At 35.8% G+C, this 20,259-nt stretch overlaps 1 protein-coding gene across 3 annotated transcripts; it reads left to right on the top strand.

Moving 5' to 3' along the window:
* Window positions 1–179: 179 nt before the first annotated feature.
* On the top strand, window positions 180–19,979 carry Hexo2 (Hexosaminidase 2). 3 transcript variants are annotated; one of them, XM_053750519.2, is made up of 11 exons: window positions 180–314; window positions 6,404–6,498; window positions 6,799–7,011; window positions 13,662–13,870; window positions 14,208–14,541; window positions 15,025–15,166; window positions 15,768–15,866; window positions 16,275–16,361; window positions 16,664–16,899; window positions 17,247–17,482; window positions 18,028–19,979. In XM_053750519.2, exons 2-11 carry the CDS (start codon window positions 6,410–6,412, stop codon window positions 18,207–18,209), a joined length of 1,827 nt encoding a protein of 608 aa, XP_053606494.1. In that variant the 5' UTR covers window positions 180–314; window positions 6,404–6,409; the 3' UTR covers window positions 18,210–19,979. The 3 variants fall into 3 exon arrangements, with proteins under 3 accessions (XP_053606494.1, XP_053606493.1, XP_053606495.1); XM_053750518.2 differs by lacking the exon at window positions 180–314 and adding an exon at window positions 2,783–3,314; XM_053750520.2 differs by lacking the exon at window positions 180–314 and adding an exon at window positions 5,553–6,058.
* Window positions 19,980–20,259: the final 280 nt, after the last annotated feature.

The raw sequence follows: 20,259 nt of genomic DNA, 5'->3' as shown, positions 1-20,259 counted from the left end.
CTTTATAATAATAGTATAGATTAGTAGGCCTTCTAAAAGGATCTAGGTAGTAGTAGACAGGTAGGTATTATTTACACTGCATGATGGAAGCGTGACACGAACAATTGTGCATAATGGCTTTATATCGTCTGTGCTCATTCAGAGTAATGGAATTGTGCCAGTTACTTTGTATTAGTTGCCGCAACAATACATCGCACAATGGAGTTTCACACCATGGTGTTTGATCTGTAAAGGCCCGGCGGCGGCGCGCGCGTTGTGCGATAGCCCAGGGCGCCCCGTCGCTAGTTACGATTGGGGGCCCAATATCATACAACGTAAGCTATACAATACTATGTAGTCTCTTCACTATGTGTGATTAACTGTGAGGCCCGATTTAATGTCATCAATTTTCTCCAAGTTTTTTCAAAAGATTTCAGCTAATTACTACCCGAATAAATTCAATCGATTGATGCGTTTGGTTGAACTTATTGTGCGTTATTAAACTGTAATAAACCTTTAGAAAAATAGGAGAAATGAACTTCGATTGCATGAGATCCGGGACCTGAAGAATAACAGATCCACGCGAGGATTGACAAATAATTTTTTATTTCGCCAACTCACGCAACACCTGATTCTGACGTGTTGTGCTAGAATCATAGAGGGATTTACGTAGAAATTTAACCCAGGGCAGTTTTAAAGCTAAAACCGTCACTATGTTTGCTCCCAGGTGAATGATAACGGGGCATGCATAGAGAAAAATAGCACTACAACAACATTAATCAAATTACATTTAATGAATTTTAATCCTAATTTACAAAGGAGAAGGTACGAAAAATTATTACACTTCTCATTATGTATTTATATAATAAGCGATTGTTAAGGGATTTTTTTTTAATAGTTATCTAATTAAAACATTGGCCTTTAGTATTTTTATACTACGGGCTTATAGTTTTCACTTAGTTTTAAGGGTTTCAATAATAAATTAAGAAATCCCTTTCTGGGACAAGTCCGCCTTTGTTCGTGTCTCGCGTACAGCTAAATTTGTACCATCGTTCGTACAAGAAAATCGCCATTTTCTTTCCACAATACGCTTTTTTAGTGGCCATTATTTTTATAAACTTAATTATGTCATTGTATAGTGTGGGCAGTGGTGTCCCATTTGTGAGATATACTCATAATACACTGTGTGTTGGCTACGATTCGATACATTGACGTCACGGGAAGCGAAGGGCTATTCGTGTATACGATCTATTAATATCATCGAACTACACTTGTTCATAACCATTCGATAGGACTACTTTTTTGGATTTCCACGAATATTTGCAAGAATGAAACAGGGGCATACCATTGCATTAACAATAGAAGAGTTAGTAGGACCATGAGCGAAGCCTGACGTACACCATCGGCAGTACTCGGCTTCTTGAAGGAGCTGGGCTGACTACAGCGCAGACTCCTCACGCAGAAAGGGCCCAAACGGAGGAGAGTAGTCACTCAACTCATTATTTTGGTAATCTTACTAATATTATAAATGCGAAAGTTTGTGAGGATGTATGTGTGTATTGTATGTATGTTTTACTGTTTCACGCAAAACTGGACCGATTTTTATGGAATTTGGTAAACGGCTAGAATATAACCTGGAATAACACATAGGGTACTTTTTATGCCGAAATTCACACGGGAGCGAAGCCCCGTGGCACAGCTACTCTAATATAATGCTAAGGTGTAATGCAATGGTGATTTATTTATTAGTAATATCCATAAATTGAACTGCGTTAAATATGTTTAGGAAAGCTATATGCAGAAACACTAAAATTATTATTATGTTTAACATCACGGCAATAAAAAGTTATCCAAATCGATAGTCACGGATAATGACAAAATTGAAATTGTATGAAATAATTACGTGTCACTCACGTGTGCATTGAAACCAAGGAGAATACAACCACTGTTTGAAACAATTTTTCAAACAAAACTAATTCGCTTCCCACTGTCTGTCTGTCTATGTATGCTTAGATCTTTATCTACGCAACGAATGTTGATGCGGGTTTTTTAAATAAATAGAGTGATTCACGAGGAAGGTTTAGGTATACATAATGTTTTTTTTTTGTTTTACCTGTGCGAAGCCGGGCGGGCCGCTAGTGTAGCTAAGTAGCTACACGGTAGCTGTACGTGCTCTGCTGTCTATGCCAAAGATTTTTTTACCAAATAAGTGTATACCTAATTGTAATGTTACATACCTAGGTAATTTTGTTAATTTTTATTATTTTTTTCAAGGTTCTTTCATAGACTTGTAGATGAAAAATGAAAAAAAAAATTTCTTCAAGTACAAGCTTTAGATAGACAAAGGGAACCACTATCACTATACGTAGGTACCTATGTAAATTCAAATTAAATTCTAACCATAAACAGCGGGACTGGACCGAATTGTGACCTTTCAATTGAGATTAATTTGTAGCATCATACACATAGCGTAGGTACCTCTTATGACTAAATGTCTCATCCTGCTTTGGATTTTTTCCATCATACTCAATGATCCTATATATTTTTTCACTTTCTGATTTATTGTTCTGAATATATTATATTCACTATAGTTAGGGAATTTTTGTATTAGCTATAATTAGCAGTTCTTAATTATAGTTAGGGACTACTTTAATATACACGGTCTTCGTGGACGCCCAAGAATCATTGTTATAACTGCTATAGCAGTCGTGCGTCCGCGAACGTGAAAGATCAAGGTGGTAGAGAGGTACAGCACCTAAGTACGCAAGCGATCAGCGATATTCCGCCACAAAACGTCTCGTCGAATAGAGGCGATTCAGTCGGCCAATCACAGCGGTTCGCGGCTTACGTTCACCCGCGGCTTATCAATCCGCGATAATGACTTGGCGGCTAAACAATAACAAAATGACTTAAAACAAATCGTACACAAAAATTGGTGCAGAGTCTCGCCGACTTTCGCGCGAGCATATCCTGCCAGTAACACGAAACCAAATAAAAAAAAAGTGAACTCGAAGAGCCGCCAGCCGGTTCGACATCGTCGGCATAATAAAAAATAAAACAAATGTGAAATTGCAGTTTTTAAAAAATACAGCTTTGAACAATCATTCTGTATTTGTTTTCTACAAATATTTTAAATAATAATTTTTAAATCAATACAGAACGTGATCGGTTTTTTTATGTTTTTTTTTGAAGTGTCAGTGACAGAGTCGTGCTGTAAAAGTGGCATCGTGTTTACTAATCATAACTTACTTTCATTTGTGCGGTCTCGATTGAAGTGTTTTTTGTCGATAGTACTAATTAATAAGCAAATAAAACAGAGTCGTTATAGTACGTAGGTAAGTACATATATTTAAGCGTATAAACTTATTCGACTTTGCAATAGAAAACAAAATTAAATTAAACGAAGAATATATATGAGTAAAAGGATTATTATTACGAATATTATTTACAGGATACAGTTTACTTACTCGTCTGGCGGTAGAAGTCAGATGATGACAAATGAATCAACTATAATAGTTAGGCTTACCTAGTCAATTTTGTAACAATAGAATGTATAAAGTTATTTAAAAATGCAATTCGTCGCAGTAAATGAAAATGCAACCTATTATTTGTTGTTTAATCAAATATGCGCTTCTGTTAGTTGAGTATGCGATGCCATGCCATGCAATGTAAGTACAATAGGTAGGTACTTACTTACCTACACAATATAAGTATCTGTAATATATGTAACACACATCGATTTTATTTGTTATAACTTTACATTATATAGAATAGAAACACCCCATCGACGAGAATCATGTGATGCTCTGTGGCAGAAATCAGGAAATGTGATACCTCGATCTCAAATTTATTGATGACTAGCTGGATCCCGTGGTGTTACCCGCGTAATTATTTAAAAAAGTTTTTATAGACAGTATAGCCATCTACTTTATAAAGCGCCATTAAACTATCTATCAAACTGTTTGACCAAATCCTACGGGGATTGCGTAAGTATAGGTACTTTTAGGATAAATTGTACCCTATTTAATATCCAAAGTATCACAGCTTCCTCAAAAGGGAATTTCATAAAAAATGGCCCAGCCGTTTGAACGTAAAGAAGTAACAAACATACAAACTTTCACATTTACAATATTAGTGGGATGATGATTATATGTACGCACAGGTACTACGGAACTATTATAGGTATATCGATTTGATAGCACAGCCCGCACAAACTGTATGCTCGATGATTTTCACTATTGCGTTTGTTTGTAATTGCACAATCATAAAACCTGCTCGTTATGTGACTAATATCGTGTATGAAAATAATTGGTATTTATTTGAAAAATATATTTTTAAAATATACGTTAAAACACAAAAATTCTTTAATACCTATCATGCTTCTAGCAATCCTCAGATGCTCTTTAAATTTTAATAGGGTAGATGATTATTTTTTATTTTGGTGACTATTTCAAGGTCCCTTATATTATTAGAAACACAAGCGAAACAAATACTGTGATCATGACAATGGTTTCAAAGATATGACAAAAATAAAATTATATATTTTTGGACTTGCGCTCCATACTACATGATACTCTAACGTGATGTCACGACAGACTAATATCTTAGCGAAAAGAAGCTATGTTTGTTCAAAAGCTACTATTATCCTTCAAAGCTATGTATTATCCTTCATTAATAAATTGTCTAAATAACTGTGAAAACTGCATCAAAAATCGATGCGTGGTTTAAAAACAAAAAGCTTAAAAACAGACAGACGCGGAGGGGTGTCTTTGTTTTAAGTATACTACATAGTGATTATTTATGAAATATATTATTGTTTTATTTCGCAACAAACTCAAGTCCAAGAAATACATTAAAATTACGATTGCACGTGTACAAACATAACATCTAAGTACCTTTTTAGTTAGTAGTTGATAAACAACAATAATTTTAGATGCTCTCAATGGCGCGTTGGTTGGCGCGCTCGGTCTATGATAGTGGCGGCTCTCACAATGGCTGGTCCATTGGATGGGTGACCAAAATTATCTTGAGCTCCTCCGTGTTTCGAAAGGCACCTAAAGCCGTTGATCCCGGTTGTATTTGCAGTCGTTAAAAGCCGCCAATACGCAATGGGCTCCCTTGGTGGGTCATAAGTCAAACTCCTTCTAATCTTAATATGGACTGTGGGCTCCAACGATTTATGATTGGGAAGTACCCGAGAATGCACTCAGATGACAAATGAATACTGTATTATTGTTTTTGTTTCGTAAGTGGAACAAAAAACAATGATAAGACGAATACAAATCGGTACCTTGCTATGTGTATTTACTGTCATCTTGTGTTGATTCTGCGTCCTACATTGTCTACCTCTCCGCCGTCACTTTGGAGTAACGAACCCAAATATTTAAAATTAGAGTATTACACGTTACCTACGTAATTCTATCACCAAAATTAGTGAAAGACACTTTCTACTAAATAACGCTAGAATCGCAGAAAAGTTTAAGACGATACATTAAAATTATATATAAATACATATATCTGTTTGCAGCTGTGATAGGTTCTGTTGATTTTATATTAAAGAACACCACATACCTATACTGATATCAATAAAGAACACCTATTTCCATTTTTTTTAAATTGAGCAAATACTCCATAGTCGTGCCAAGAAGAATGTCATATTGCACAATTCTTTTTAAAAGTGACTTTTTGAATACATTGACTCGTACAGACGACTCGGCACAAGAGATGTATTTTTGGGACATAAACCATCTAAAGACCGGATCTTTTGCCAGTGGGAGAATCGCATTTGTGAGCGTCGAATCTTATCGAAGGCACGGTGCTTGCAAGGAGCAAAGATATGGTAGATCCAGAGATTAATGACAGTCATAATAAGTGTAACTAGAAATAGCGTGTTGGGAAGTGAAGGTGACGCTGCAGTTGCGTTCCATTCTACGGCAATTATTCCGTTATTTGTCGCACGCTACGTGCTTTACTATCTTCCCGGTGTCCTAGGTGAGCGACGCGACGTTGGATGTTTTGCGATTACTAGTGATGTCGAACTATCTATAGTTCCACTATCGATTGTTATCCTCAAACATAGGTAAATATAAGGTCAGAACTGTTAGTAGTATCGACAGCATGATATTGTAGTAATAGTGATGATTGATTAGGCGTAATACTACAGATAGATAGAATTTTGCCTCGATAGTATAATATAATACCGATATTTTTTCATCCGATATGAGTAGCCTTATGAATAGCTATAGTTTTAAACAATAAATAGTTACATCGATGGTATTCATACTATCGATAATAAACTCAACTAGCTCACGTAATTATTTATATGGACAAACCAATATATATCTCTCACTCTCATCTCTTTACATCATCTGAGCCTTATATGATATTATTATAATAGAATCTCGTTTTATTTTGTGCTCGCCAGTTGGTGATGGCTGGGTGGATATTGCTGCTGGTGGTTGCCACCACTTTGGTGCGCTGCAGTGATGTCGTGAAGGACTACACGCCTCTTATATACGAGTAAGTTATTTGAGCATACATTTACAACTTATAAATCTTTCTATCTCTTTTTCTCGTCAGAGACTGATTCACGGAATTCGGAAATATAGACCTGGACTTAAAACAGGAATGCGCATTCCTGTTTTAAGACACATGGCTTAAAACAGGAATGCGCTTATAATGAGAAATTGTGTGTCGATAATGTCGATAAATGAATCCAGTTTTAAATGTATAAACTCATAAATAGAAAATAAATAGAAAATAAAACTAGGAACTTTATAATGATGACGCCATTTTATAATTGATAATTATTTTTTCCAGACCATCGTGGGTGTATAAATGTGTTAGGCAGGAGGGTTGCCAGCGCTCGAGTCAGCCACATCAGACCACTCCATCCAACGCATCCTCGTCACTTGTCTTCGAGAGCTTGGACCACTGTCGTTTAATCTGTGGCCAGTTTGGAGGAATCTGGCCCAGGCCTGTGTTTATGAGCATGGGCATCCAAACTGTGCATATCCATCCTAATTCTTTGAGGTAAGTTATAACTTACTGGCTAGTTAACATCGATCTTCATGTTAGAGGTAGGTTTGTAAGACAAAATACCGGATTCATGGTAGGTACCACTCTCATCATTTCCTACAAACATTATGCCCTCCGAACAAAACGCAGGATTAGTATAAAATATAAAACATTTTTAATCGGATTGTGTATCTTATCAAGAAAGTACGTAAGCAAGTGCATACCTAATTCAGTAGAGAAATAAGAGACCATAAAAATAATCTCGACAGTAAAACCATAGTACCTAGTCTGTACACAAAATTAGGTCGAATGGTTTGCACACAGTTGCACCAACTTTCACATGCAACTTCTAGTGTTGCAACACTGCGTGTATCGTTCAACAAAATGTATTCTACTTATATCCAATGGGATGGCTCGAGACATAATAACACAGGTGTCTCCCGCCTGTCTGTCTATTTTTGTCGAAGCCCTACGTCACGCGTGCACCGCACTTTTAATCCACTAGGAAAAAGAGGGATGTTAGAATATAAAGATTCAGTTTTTGGTTTGAAAAGACTGTTATATGGAGTCTTGACCCCTCATATTTATTTTTGGACAGAAAGGTACTCTTATATTGATTGATTGATTGATTAAAATATCACATTCATAGCTTTTACGTATTTATTAAGAAAAATGTTTAGTAAAATGTCGTGGACCTCTATTCGGTGGTAATAGCGACGGAGTTTGGGTAACTGGATGGATGTTATTGACGGTACTATAAAGCCTATCTATAGCACTATGGTGACCTAATTTCGATTACAAAGAAACCCATAAAATGGTTTGTACAGTGGCATTCACTGTTTAATATAGTGGAATTATGATAACGATAAAAACATATGATCGATCATTATCTGTTTATATCGAAATTGAATGGCTTTGTAGTCCGACATGGCACTTGAGTTATTCCAAAAACAGCACCTATTAATATTTTATTATACAATACTAAGTAAATGGTGGGTCAGAAGGTTGTACGAATTTAATTTTGAAAGGAATAAGTACTTGCCTACACAATTTTATATTTAAATTACTAAATTCGACATTTAGACAATTTACTTTTTGAAAAAATACACTATCCGTGTACACCATTGCGCTGCAAACATGACCTTTTTGCCTTTGTCAGCCATTTTCTTTCGGTGCTCAAATAAATTGTCATTATCGACTAATCAGTTCGGTCAGTACGTTCCGTTCCGTCCATTCAACGAACTAAGTGCAACTAAAATTGCACTTACAATATCTTGTAGAAACAAAAGTAACGAAATAAGTAACTACTATAAATAAATCAATTGACATCGATTTAGAACAAAGATAATTTTGATAGAAAAGTTTTGAAACGATGATGAAAGGAGTTTACATTGCGGAAACCTACCTATTTATTATTCTAAGTTGAGGAAAATTATTAAATAAATTTTAAAACCTTTTTTATTTTATTACAATTAATTCACAGAAAACAATTATGGTAATTTAAATGTTTTATGTAGCAATTTGGAAAGTTTAAATAATTAAGTTTATATTACCTAGTCGTCATCCTCATGCTGGTCTGATGAAACCAGACACTACACAACGGACTGACAGAAAACAATCTATTATTAGATGATCCATTCTATAAACTCTTCGTTATATTTGTACGGATAAATGCCACAACAAGATACATTGTATGCATTTGTATTGTAAACTAGATCTTCTAAATTAAATCTTTTGATTTCTTAATTTTTACTAAAGAAGGTAACTCGAAAACCTTTATTATCACTTCGTTCACCTTTTATCCCTATCCTCACATTTTATATAAAAGTTTTCTGCCGCGTCTGTCTGTCTGTTCGTGATAAACTCAAAAATCACTGCACGGATATTCATGCGGTATTATGAATACAGTGTGATTCCTGAGGAAGGTTTAGGTGTATAATTTGTTATGTTATTACTCGAGCAAAGCCGGGATGGGCCGCTAGTTCGAGATATATTGAAATTTATATAGAGTACTCTGGTCTTTTTGTCGTAAAAAAATTTAAAGAACTTTCGCGTCAACGCGATCGATCGATATGACCACTTGTGGCATATTTTCTGATTTTACCGTTGACCTAGAGACATAAAATTTGGCAGGGCTTGCAATTCAGACAAAGGAAAAATCCGTAAACCGTAAATATGTAAGTACAAAACAATAAAAGCTAATTTACCCTTTAATGTAAATGTTGTAAATGTTATATTTGTGAATTTATACAGAACTCTCGGTCACGCTCGCACTTGACCGATTTTGTTTATATTGTGGGTTTGTTTGTGGCAGTTAAATAATCGATATATCTATATGTATATGCATATGTATTTCAGATTGTTATCAGATTATGTCATAGTTGACCCATTCAATTAATTTTTGTTGCTACAACATTTGAGTACCTAACAAAGCAATTTGTTGATTGTTTTTAGCTTCACTTCGACGCCACCCACAGGTACAGTGTGGCATCATACAGATATTTCAGTATACAGATGTAAGTGCAGGTACTAAGGGAATATATGAAAATGAAAATGAAAAATAACTTTATTGCTTAAAAAACATTACATGGCGCTGTTACAAAACATTTCTTTTAATAATATTTTTTTGTTTCAAGCTCTCATTTTTGAATAATGTATTGTTATTACATCTGCAAAATGTTTACTTAATCGATCACCAGATATATAGGACAAGATAGTTTAAATTAGAGTCGTGGGCATTAGAAATGGACTAATTTGGAAATGTTAGCTTTGTCAGGTCTGTCTGTCAAGTCAAGGCTTAATATCTGAATTAATTATTTGAGAGAGATAAAGCAGGAAAATAGACACTGGAAATCGTAGAAGCTTTATGGCTTGAGGGAGAAGAGTTTTATCAGCTCTCCTTTATAACTAGACACAAAATGTCGTTTCCATGATGTTGACGGAAGCAATTGATTTGATGGCCTGGATTTTATTTGTGTATGGCCGGATTTTTAAGACACAAATGAATATCTACATTAAATTTCAATGTTTAACTATCTCAAACAGACAGACAAACGGACAGCGTCCCGTATCACTCTTTGGATATGGAATTCTAAAAAGAAGAAAACCGTTATTTTTCTCCTGTTTTTTTTCTATGTTTAAATATACCTATGCTAATAAGCACCGGCAGTGTACTCTTGACAAATGCCATTCATAGCTCATCAGTAGGTATCTACCTACCTAGTTTAATTCAAGCTTTAATAACATTACGTCCATGACACGATCGCTAATGGTAGCGTGCGTCACTTGCCAAGACCAGTCGAGTGGTTGAGTCGAGTAAGCGTGAATCCTTTCACATATAGGCACACATTTGTTTTTCTATTCTGAGTGTATTTTATATCAATAAATTAGATATTTAGCTAACATTGAGTGATTTTCATTCAAGATTATTGAAAATAGTCATTGTTAAAAAAGAAAATTCTTCCTAATGACCTAATTTTTTTTATAAAATAATATATTTAGTTTGCTTCTATTATATAAGTTTTACCTTTTTAGCTTTATTAGCTTGTTAAAATAAACCATTTTATGATCATTCGACTATGTAGGTATCCTTTCACTCCACTTTAAGTGGGGTTGGTACAGGTTGTCAGTCTCCTCCACTTCTCCCTGTCTGATGTCAGCGATCTGTTACATTCTTTTTAGCCATATCCTCTCTGACGCAATCCATCCATCTCTTCTTCGGCCTTTCTCTACTTCTTTTCCAATTCCATTTTACTCTCTCTCTCAACTCTTCTTGCAACGTTATTTTTTATTTTATTTATAAAACTTTATTGTTCCAAGTAAAAATATACTTATAAACAAATGGCGAACTTAATGCTATAAGCATTCTCTCCCAGCTAACCATTAAGAATCAGAGAAAAGTTGTGCGGCGCAAAAATAACTTAAACACAAATAAGTACTACCACATACTAAAATACAATAATAACTACATATATAAAATACAAATATAAATAGCAAAATGTATATATAAGACTACATATATATCAATATATAAATACATACAAACCAAAGTAATAAAAATTATTATTAGTTAATTCTTCCCCTTCTCATAACGTGACCATCGAAGCATTAAAAACAATTTCATTTATCCATTTATTCGATTATTTTACCCTTATTAGATTATTAGATTATAAATCTTACAAGGAATTGAGAACTAAAAAGCAAAATAATTTAAAGTTGTGCAACTTATAATCACATCACAACACGTATTTTAATTATATTATGTTCATATTTCTATTAAGTAGGTACGTAAGGCCGTCATGCAATTGTGTTAATACATTGTAGGTAGGTACATTAATAACACTGTAATGCATTCTAATGATAACGACACAATGATTTGCAGTGTCTCAAATTGGGATGCTCACCGACTGATTCTGAATTTACTAAATTGCAGATCAAATTATGAAAATAGCGTTAACATCGAATAATACCGTAATTAAACTACCGATCGATAGGTATTACACGGAAAATTTAAAACGTTAAAGGGTCAAAACTCTGAGAAGTTATGAGAGCTCTAATATTGTTCTATCTCATACACTGTTTGCCTAATTGGTAATATAATAAAAAATACATTAACATCAAAATCATTTACTTAGGTAGGTACACAAAGTGGGTAGGTGGGTAGGTCATCACAATAAGCTAACAAAACATTTCGATCTGCGAGTTTGCCTTTTTATTTGGAAAAGAATTAAAAATAATATGCTAAATAGGTATCTTATCCAGTCTTCGATTCTTAGAGCCAATATTTGTTTTAGATTTAGTAAAGCGGTGTCAGTCAGGTCGACGACCCGAGGGCTAGCGGTACTTCGACCTACGATCTTCCAACCGTTTATATGACAAACGAATCACCACAGGCCGTCTGTTTCGGCTATTCTCATACCCACGTTATTAATATTATATTAAAAAAAAAATGGCATCTTGTTTCAAACGACTAAAGTCACATCCATCATTTATAATAAAAAAAATATTTTTTTCTATAATTAATCAATCGAGACTCGAGACTATCTCACCGACCGGGTGAGATATAGGATACAGCCGTTGCACACCGACGCTCTTGCACGTGCTTGTGCGATTTTTATATGGAGTTGTAAGTAAAGTAGGTAGGTAGGTATCTATGCGTGCATTACGGGCGTCTAAATAAAATAAAACAGATGCATGCGCGTAGGTTTGGTTAATCCTTAATAGTAGATACTTTGACTTAAATGTATTTAATACATACCTAATTACCATTACATACAAATAATATTTAAGCGAACGCTAAGCCGCTGGTTGTGCTGAGTGGCTGATTTTGAAGAAATTGGCTAATGACTTGAGGTCCAAAACATAGGCATACAGTGGACAAAAGCTAGATATAATATTATTTTAAAACGTGATCCCAATAAGCGATATGATACAACATAATGCCGGCTCCAAACTATCGCGGATAAGTTCGCCGATCTTTGGCGGATTCGGCATACATTGCTGGTTTTTCATTACGATATATAGCATTCATAGAAACTACGCAATGTTACGACAATGCATGAAGCATTGTCGTCGGCGTTCGATGATAGTATGAAGCTGACATTACAAATATCAAAGCACGCGCCCACGCATAGTAGTTATCTGTAGTAGTAACTTTAATGCCGGCTATACACTAACAGCAAATAGTTCGCCGAACGCGGCAGTTTCGACGTACATAGTAGATTTTTCATTGCGGTAATAAAAAACTCACATACAAACACCGCAATGTACATTGATTCTCATCGGCAGCCGTCCGATTTCGGCTATAGTGTAGCCGCTGCCGTCATAACTCCAGGAAGTGATGATATCGCTCGACCTTTAACTTGTTATTTTCCATATCACACACAATCCCACTTTGTTTATTACAAATACAATTAAATAAAATTTGTTTATATATATTATTACAATTAACTTTTATGTCAAAATGGAATTTATTCCGAAAGTAATTAATTGTATTTTTTTTTGTATAAAAGTATGTTTATTGTATAAACATTTATACCAAGTAATATATACACTACATAACTTTTTAATACTACATGATCATCTACTAGGTACCTACATTAATTCTGTGCCCCGGCACTGTGCAAAAAATTATATGTTTTTCTATATATTTTAATAAGAAACCTAGAAGGTAAGTTCTTAAGTAATACATTCCATTATTGTTGCTACGATAATAAAAATTATAATCTAAATATAGCAATCCAAACGTTTTGACCCTCAGAGCCGGACTTAGGCACCAACTTAAAAAGTTCTTATCTCATTGCAAGAAGACCTACTGTTTATAACATTTGATAAAATATGAAGATATTCGCTGTAATAATAATTTACTAATGGTGGGAAATCCAATATTGGTTTTCCTATATTTTGAATAAGAGAATTGTACCTACATTATTATCGTGTATTGTTGTACATCATAATAATGCAATGTGTAATTACAAACAACAATTCGTTGCATGTAAATATTTTTCAGTGATCGCGTATTTATTTAACAATTTCTTAGTGCAAATAGTCAATATAATAAGCGAGTCGGTTCATATAAGTGTTTTTTATTCGCCACTTATATGTGTATTCAGCCACATGAGAAAATTTAAATACCAGCTTTTATTTATAAAAATGTTACATTCTAGGTATAACCTAAATGGGGTTCCAGCAGAAGCTAAGGAGCTGATGACTGAAATGACCAAGATCACCAGTGACAACATCAGGGCAGAATGCGGTGGGGAAGTCACGGCGGAAGCGAACACGTCCGTGGTGGTCTACCTCACTGTCAAGAGTCCTGACCTGACGTTGACATGGTCTACTGATGAGGAATATCTGTTAGAAGTCCAAACAGTAGGTTTGTACTGCCATAATTATATCTAGACAAGATGTTCTCTGCCTGCGGTAGCTTAGTGTGACCTTGGTCATTAACTAGATACCTATATCCTTTCCAAAATCTAATTTAGCCTTTAAAAGATGACAGATAGACTTTTGATTCATACCATTAGTATGGAAGGATGGATAATATTATGCATATGGATGAATGTTCTCTGTCGTGATGAGTGTCTCGGTTCCTCAGCCAGCTGTTAAGCGTGGGAGCTCTAAATGTTTCTTACTTTCTTCTCTCCGCTTCGAAATTCACGCGGACGAAGGCACGTGTAAAAGCTAGTAAAATTTTTTTTTCTGTATTCCAGGTAACAACATTGCAGTCTTAATTGTCGGAGAAACTGTATATGGAGCGCGTCACGGATTAGAGTCCTTTACGCAGCTGATTTCTTCTGACAGAGCAAATTACGATGACAAGAAAAAATGTGGACTGCTCCTGGTATCCGAAACCAAGATTAAGGATCGCCCTGCGTTCAGGCATAGAGGCTTCCTATTGGATACTTCTAGAAACTTCATCCCGATGGATGACATTAAGAGGACCATTGATGGTCTTGCTGCGACCAAAATGAATGTTTTTCACTGGCATGTGACTGATTCACACAGCTTTCCTTTGGAGTCTATTCGAGTGCCGCAATTCACAAGGTGGGTCGATAGGTTCTTAGAGCGTTTCGATCGCTGCGGCCGCGCTGTCATTACAATTTTTCAAATTTTAACCTGGCTGAAGGTCGTGGTCATTAAGGCACACATAACGACTTTCTTGGAAATATTAATGGAGTGGTTTGCCCTCTATTGCCTTCTCCTTTTCAAACACTAGATGATAAATTATCGACTAGAGTGCAGGTTTCCTCACGATGTTTTCTTTCACCGGAAGCTAGTGATGGTTTGTGAAAACTACATGAGTCAGATTGGTATGCAAACTTATGTAGCAAACGAGTAGGACTCGAACCTGGGACCATAACTTTCACAGGTGGGGGTCTTACCTGCTGGTGCAATGCTTCATATACTAGTGTAAATATAAACCTTACAAACAGTACTAAGTACAAAGGTATTATGAATTGGTATAGAAATTTCTTCCAGTAGACCGTAACTACTTCCATCTTCAGTTGATTCTAATACATTTTCCAGATATGGAGCGTATTCTCCGTCGGAAATCTATTCCACGGAGGAGGTGAGGCAGCTGGTGTCGTACGCGCGCGCGCGCGGCGTACGCATCATCATCGAGATCGACGCGCCCGCGCACGCTGGCAACGGTTGGCAGTGGGGCAATGTAAGTACCACTACTACAAGTATTGTATAATCTGTGGTAAAACTACATTGTCGAATATTTGAGGTACCTACATTTATTCCGCTTCGTGTATTAGCGTGCAAACACTAATGTCAGATACAATCCAAGTCGCCTAAAGGCATCTGACATGAAATTACGACTGCACTGCACACTGACTGATAGTTTAAAATTAGTATGTATGCGGTTGCTTGGCTCGTAATAAGTGAAATACCGTTAAGATAAAATAGAAACATAATCGAGGACCGTGCGTGACAAACTATTAGTACTTATATAGTCATATTGGATGTTAGAAGAAAATAGTAATTTCAGTAAAGCCACCATCTGGGGGCCTCTGGATATGTATCTGTTATTATACTCTGTCTTGGAATTCCCAAACCGAGATTCACAGTCTGCGATTGTGTTTGTGCTTGTCTTCCTATTCCCATAACGGATATTCCCATCGAACACACGATAAAGATTAAAGTTTACTCCTGTATCTGCCATTAGAAAAGCTTTAATTGTCATGTTATTATTTATATGTATATCACTTATTAGTTAAGTTGTTAGCAAGTTATATATTTTTAATTGACTCATGTTTTTACAGGATTACGGATATGGAGACCTCGCAGTGTGCGTGAATGAGAAAAAATGGCGGAAATTCTGCATTCAGCCACCCTGCGGTCAACTTAACCCCGCCAACCAGGTTAAAGTTAAAGCACAAACTTACTTTAAGCTAAAATATGTTTTGTTACTATCACACTTTATAAGATTTGCCATTGATAGAAAAGACAAAACATATTTTAGTTAAAATATGTTTAACTTCTTTATGAATTGTTCTTTATGAACTGGGTTACTTGCTAACGTAATGTTATGTATAGATCGTTATAATATTACGTTCGTTTGGATCGGGTAAAAGTAACTTTAACTTTAATAAATTACCTATACACATTCACCTTGAATCATAAAAAAACCGCATCAAAATCCATTGCGTAGTTTCAAAGATCTAAGCATGCATAGGGACAAACGGCTTGAAGCGTCTTTGTTTTATATTATTTTAAATATTATGGATTTAATTATCATATATGTATATGTTTTTTCTTATTTTCAATAGGTGATGTACCGCGTGCTCAGGAACCTCTACAGAGATATAGCTGATATGTTGCCTAAACCACAGCTTTTTCATATGGGAGGAGATGAGGTTAGTTACAACCGGAGGCTTTTATCCCACTTATATATATGTTTACCTTATGTTTGTGTAGGCACTTATATCAGTAGTCATAAAAGCCATGTCAGATGCCTTTAGGCGATTTGAATTAAGTCTCACTCCAGTGTTAGCAATTAACGCACACGAAAAGAGAGCTAGAAAGATTATTGAGAATGGTCTCAAATTCAAAATTCTTTATTAAACTTTGCATGATATAGATCACTTTATTGACGTCAAAATATACTTAATACTAAATCTATCTCCTAGTCTATCTCATAAAAATATAATGTAATCAGGTCTTTATTGAATGCTGGAACTCGAGTCAAGAGATCAAATCCTACATGGCCAACAAGGGGTTTGCTATTAACCAGGAAGGCTTTATGAGGCTTTGGGCAGAGTTCCACGCCAAGGCGCTTCAGATATGGGATGAAGAGTTGGTGGCCTCGGGCTCGAAGGCAAACGAATCGGTCATGATCTGGTCCTCAGATCTCACTATGCCTGACAGGATACAGAAGTACCTCAACAAGAATCGGTGAGGATTTCTTATGTTTTTGTCTTGTTATTTCAGGCTTTCGGAATAGGACTATTCATAATATATTTTTTAAGATACTTTAATGATAGAAAATAGTTAGGAAATAAAAAAAAATCGAAGCGCTGGTGGCCTAGTGGTAAAGACCTGTGATTGAAAGGTTTCAGGTTTGAATCTTAATCCTAATGTTATTGTTTAATAACATTGGCCAATAACATTAGGTTTAGATAAACCTAATGTTATTGGCCAAACAGAAGCAGTGAAAATATTGGAGAAACTTATTAAAGTGAACTTTGATTGCATGAGATTCGGGCCCCTGGACTTAAGTTTCTTGAACATTTTCCTTCCAGCTTCGTGATCGAAGTGTGGGAACCCGAGGAGAGTGACGTCCTGGACCAGCTGATAGACCTGGGCTACCGCGTGGTGGACGTGCCCAAGGACGTGTGGTACCTGGACCACGGGTTCTGGGGCGCCACGCGGTACTCCAACTGGCGCCGCATGTACTCGCACCAGCCGCGTCGCCACAGCCAGGTGCTCGGCGGCGAGGTGGCCATGTGGAGCGAGTATGTCGACAGCCTGGCCCTGGGTATGTTCTTCATTCTTTTATTATTTAGAGCCGTTCTTTTGTTCCTTTCGTACGTATCATTGAAGTAAATAACTCAATTTGAAGCTTTTTTGTTCACCATTTCTTGGTCTCATATTGATGACTTGTATAGCCTAATTGTCATCGGTTCGATTCTCGGTTGACCTAACCGAGATATATAGATGATAGAAATTATATGTTTCAGATTGACATTGCTCTTGTATATTCATCTATTTATGTATTTGTTATAAAATATATTACGGAGTTAGTGTCCCTTAACATAAGTTTCGATTTTATAATCTGATAACAAGGGATACCGACGAAGTGGAGACGAAAAAGAAGGAAAGCTGATACAGAGCTCAATGACTTCGGAAGCAACTGGGAAACGCTCAGATGATAGAGAGAACTGAAGTCTCGAGCTTTAGGGCTACTAAATAAGTCTTAGCGATTTGTCCTTATACAGATTCATATTTTCATCTCTCATCTAAACGTTACAAATCAACATTTAAAATTCGTATATTATGTCTATCTATCGCTCTGTGGTTCAGACGGGCGCGTGTGGCCGCGCACGGCGGCGGTGGGCGAGCGGCTGTGGTCGGCGGGCGCGCAGCCGGCGGAGGCGGCGAGCGCGCGGCTGTCGCGGCTGCGCGCGCGGCTGGCGGCGCGCGGCCTGCGCCCCGACGTGCTCGCGCCCGAGTGGTGCGCGCAGCACGACGGGAAGTGCTCCTAATCACGTCATTACACTGCTCGAGAAAAAGTACCATGTAGGATCCCTATTTTTATACAATACAATTTTATATCACTATTTAACATGGCATACTTTTACTTATCATAATAATAGTTACGCAGAATATTAATTTGGCATAAAGTTTTAGGCTCAATTTTTTTACGCATACCTACCACAAGCATAACTATTTTTAAGCATAATAATCTAAAGCATATTGGCGGCTTAGGCAGCACCCTAACCTACTGCTACACTATAGCTTTATGCAAATCAAAATTATTGTGAAAGACATTAGCCTAAAGTATAATTATGCTTATTGAAAAGTTATTCCAAAAAACAAGTACCTATGTCAAAATGTTATTATGTCAAAAAAATATTTGCCCAATTCGTTATGCTAAATTAAATTAGGATACAAAATTTATGCCAAAAACAGGGATCCCTGTAGGATGGCAGTTGCTGACGACGTATCATGCGCGTGTAATGAGTCAGTTCGGCGAACGGCGTTCGGGCCTGAATTATAAAACACGTCAACAAGTCATTACGTCACACTTTCGCATATTTTTACACGAGGCGAATACGTTATGGGTCAAAAAATTGTAAAAATAAAATAACGTGTTACGTGTTTATATGTTTCGAGGCAGGCCTTCTGTTTCTGATAAAATATGATATTGTTATCTTACAGATAAAAGGTGATTAGCCAGTTCTATCTACACTTTTTTGTAAACACAATTTTATCTGTTCGATATGTTACATTGTATGTGGATACAACGTCACATTATATGCTCGATTAATTAAAAAATACGTTATAGATCTCACTGTGACAATTTTAATGCCCGTGACGTTGAAGGAGACTACTTCGATGATTTCATCGTGCTATTAATCTAGAAGACTGACTTAAGTTTGCCTTAGGTATTTTGTACTTATGTCAGTGGGGCGTTTTGTTTAGGTATTAATTTTAGGAATTTTTGACAAGTACCATGACAAGGGGCATTAGATTACTTACAATGATTAGGTGTTTCATTTTGCAGTAAACCAAAAACCACAGGAGTAAGAAACACCAAATTTTCACAATATGACAGTTTCAAAATTTTACTGGTGTTTATAATTTATATAAAACAATTGTTATTTGTAAAGCCAGTCTGTATATTCAATGGCGTAGCTATTTATACCTAGGCCCGGGTTGCCATTTTTCTAGTGGCTTTCCTGGAATCTGGTTTATTTATATTGTGCGTAGGGAGATTTGTTTCACTAGTTTAATTTATAGTGTATTAATTTAATTTATTGGAAGTCAGTATCCGAGGGGCTCCATGACCTTGAGGGCCTCTCGGACATGGCCTCCGATAGCTACGCCACTGTGAATATTGTATTACTGAGTTTTATATATTTTTAATGAAATAGGTACAGTTAACTGCACGTCAAGTTACTCTGCACGAATCTCTATGCGGCGGTAATGTTAACGAATTCGGGTAACTTAATGCACTTTGACTGTACCTCCATCATTCTCTAATATTCTTACCTCGTTAAAAGATGTAATTTTCTTTTACTATTTATATTAGATTACTTTTGATTTTATAAAAAATACCTAACTGTAAAATACATAATGTAAAAAATTGTCTGTATTTAATTGTAATAAAGTTGTACTTGTCTAACTAGAGGTATGTATTGTTGTGTATTAATATCATACTCATGTTTAAGTAAGGTGTGGAAAATATTGTGATATATTTAGTGGAACTACTTAGAATGCATGCCCATTGAAATAAATTGATTTTGATACTACGACCTTGTTTTGATTAAAAATTAAAAAGAATACGTCCATACTATACCTATATGAGCCAGGATGCATATGAATATGGAACCATTTTTGATATAAAAACTAGTTGCCGGCGAAATAAATTTAATATTAGGACAACTTTAACTGTGCGTTTATTTTTTCTTTACGTTTTGACTAAGACAAAAAGTTGTTTCTATTTTTTTTCATATAAGTAGATTATTTTGATTAATTTATGTCCCGCATAAATGTGCGATTCTTGTGGCATTTATTTTATTTTTATTAGGT

This window comes from Plodia interpunctella, chromosome 10 (assembly GCF_027563975.2).
Source record: "Plodia interpunctella isolate USDA-ARS_2022_Savannah chromosome 10, ilPloInte3.2, whole genome shotgun sequence".
Taxonomy (NCBI): Eukaryota; Metazoa; Arthropoda; class Insecta; order Lepidoptera; family Pyralidae; genus Plodia; species Plodia interpunctella.
Note: the sequence above shows the minus strand (reverse complement) of the source record. Positions and strands in the feature narration are given on the sequence as shown.

Bases quoted from the DNA above. Each gene is read 5' to 3' on its own strand.
- Hexo2 (XM_053750519.2), top strand. From the start codon at position 6,410: ATGGCTGGGTGGATATTGCTGCTGGTGGTTGCCACCACTTTGGTGCGC. The intron at 13,871-14,207 runs GTTTGTACTGCC...TCTGTATTCCAG, and splicing joins GTTAGAAGTCCAAACAGTAG to GTAACAACATTGCAGTCTTA. The intron at 16,900-17,246 runs GTGAGGATTTCT...TTTTCCTTCCAG, and splicing joins AAGTACCTCAACAAGAATCG to CTTCGTGATCGAAGTGTGGG.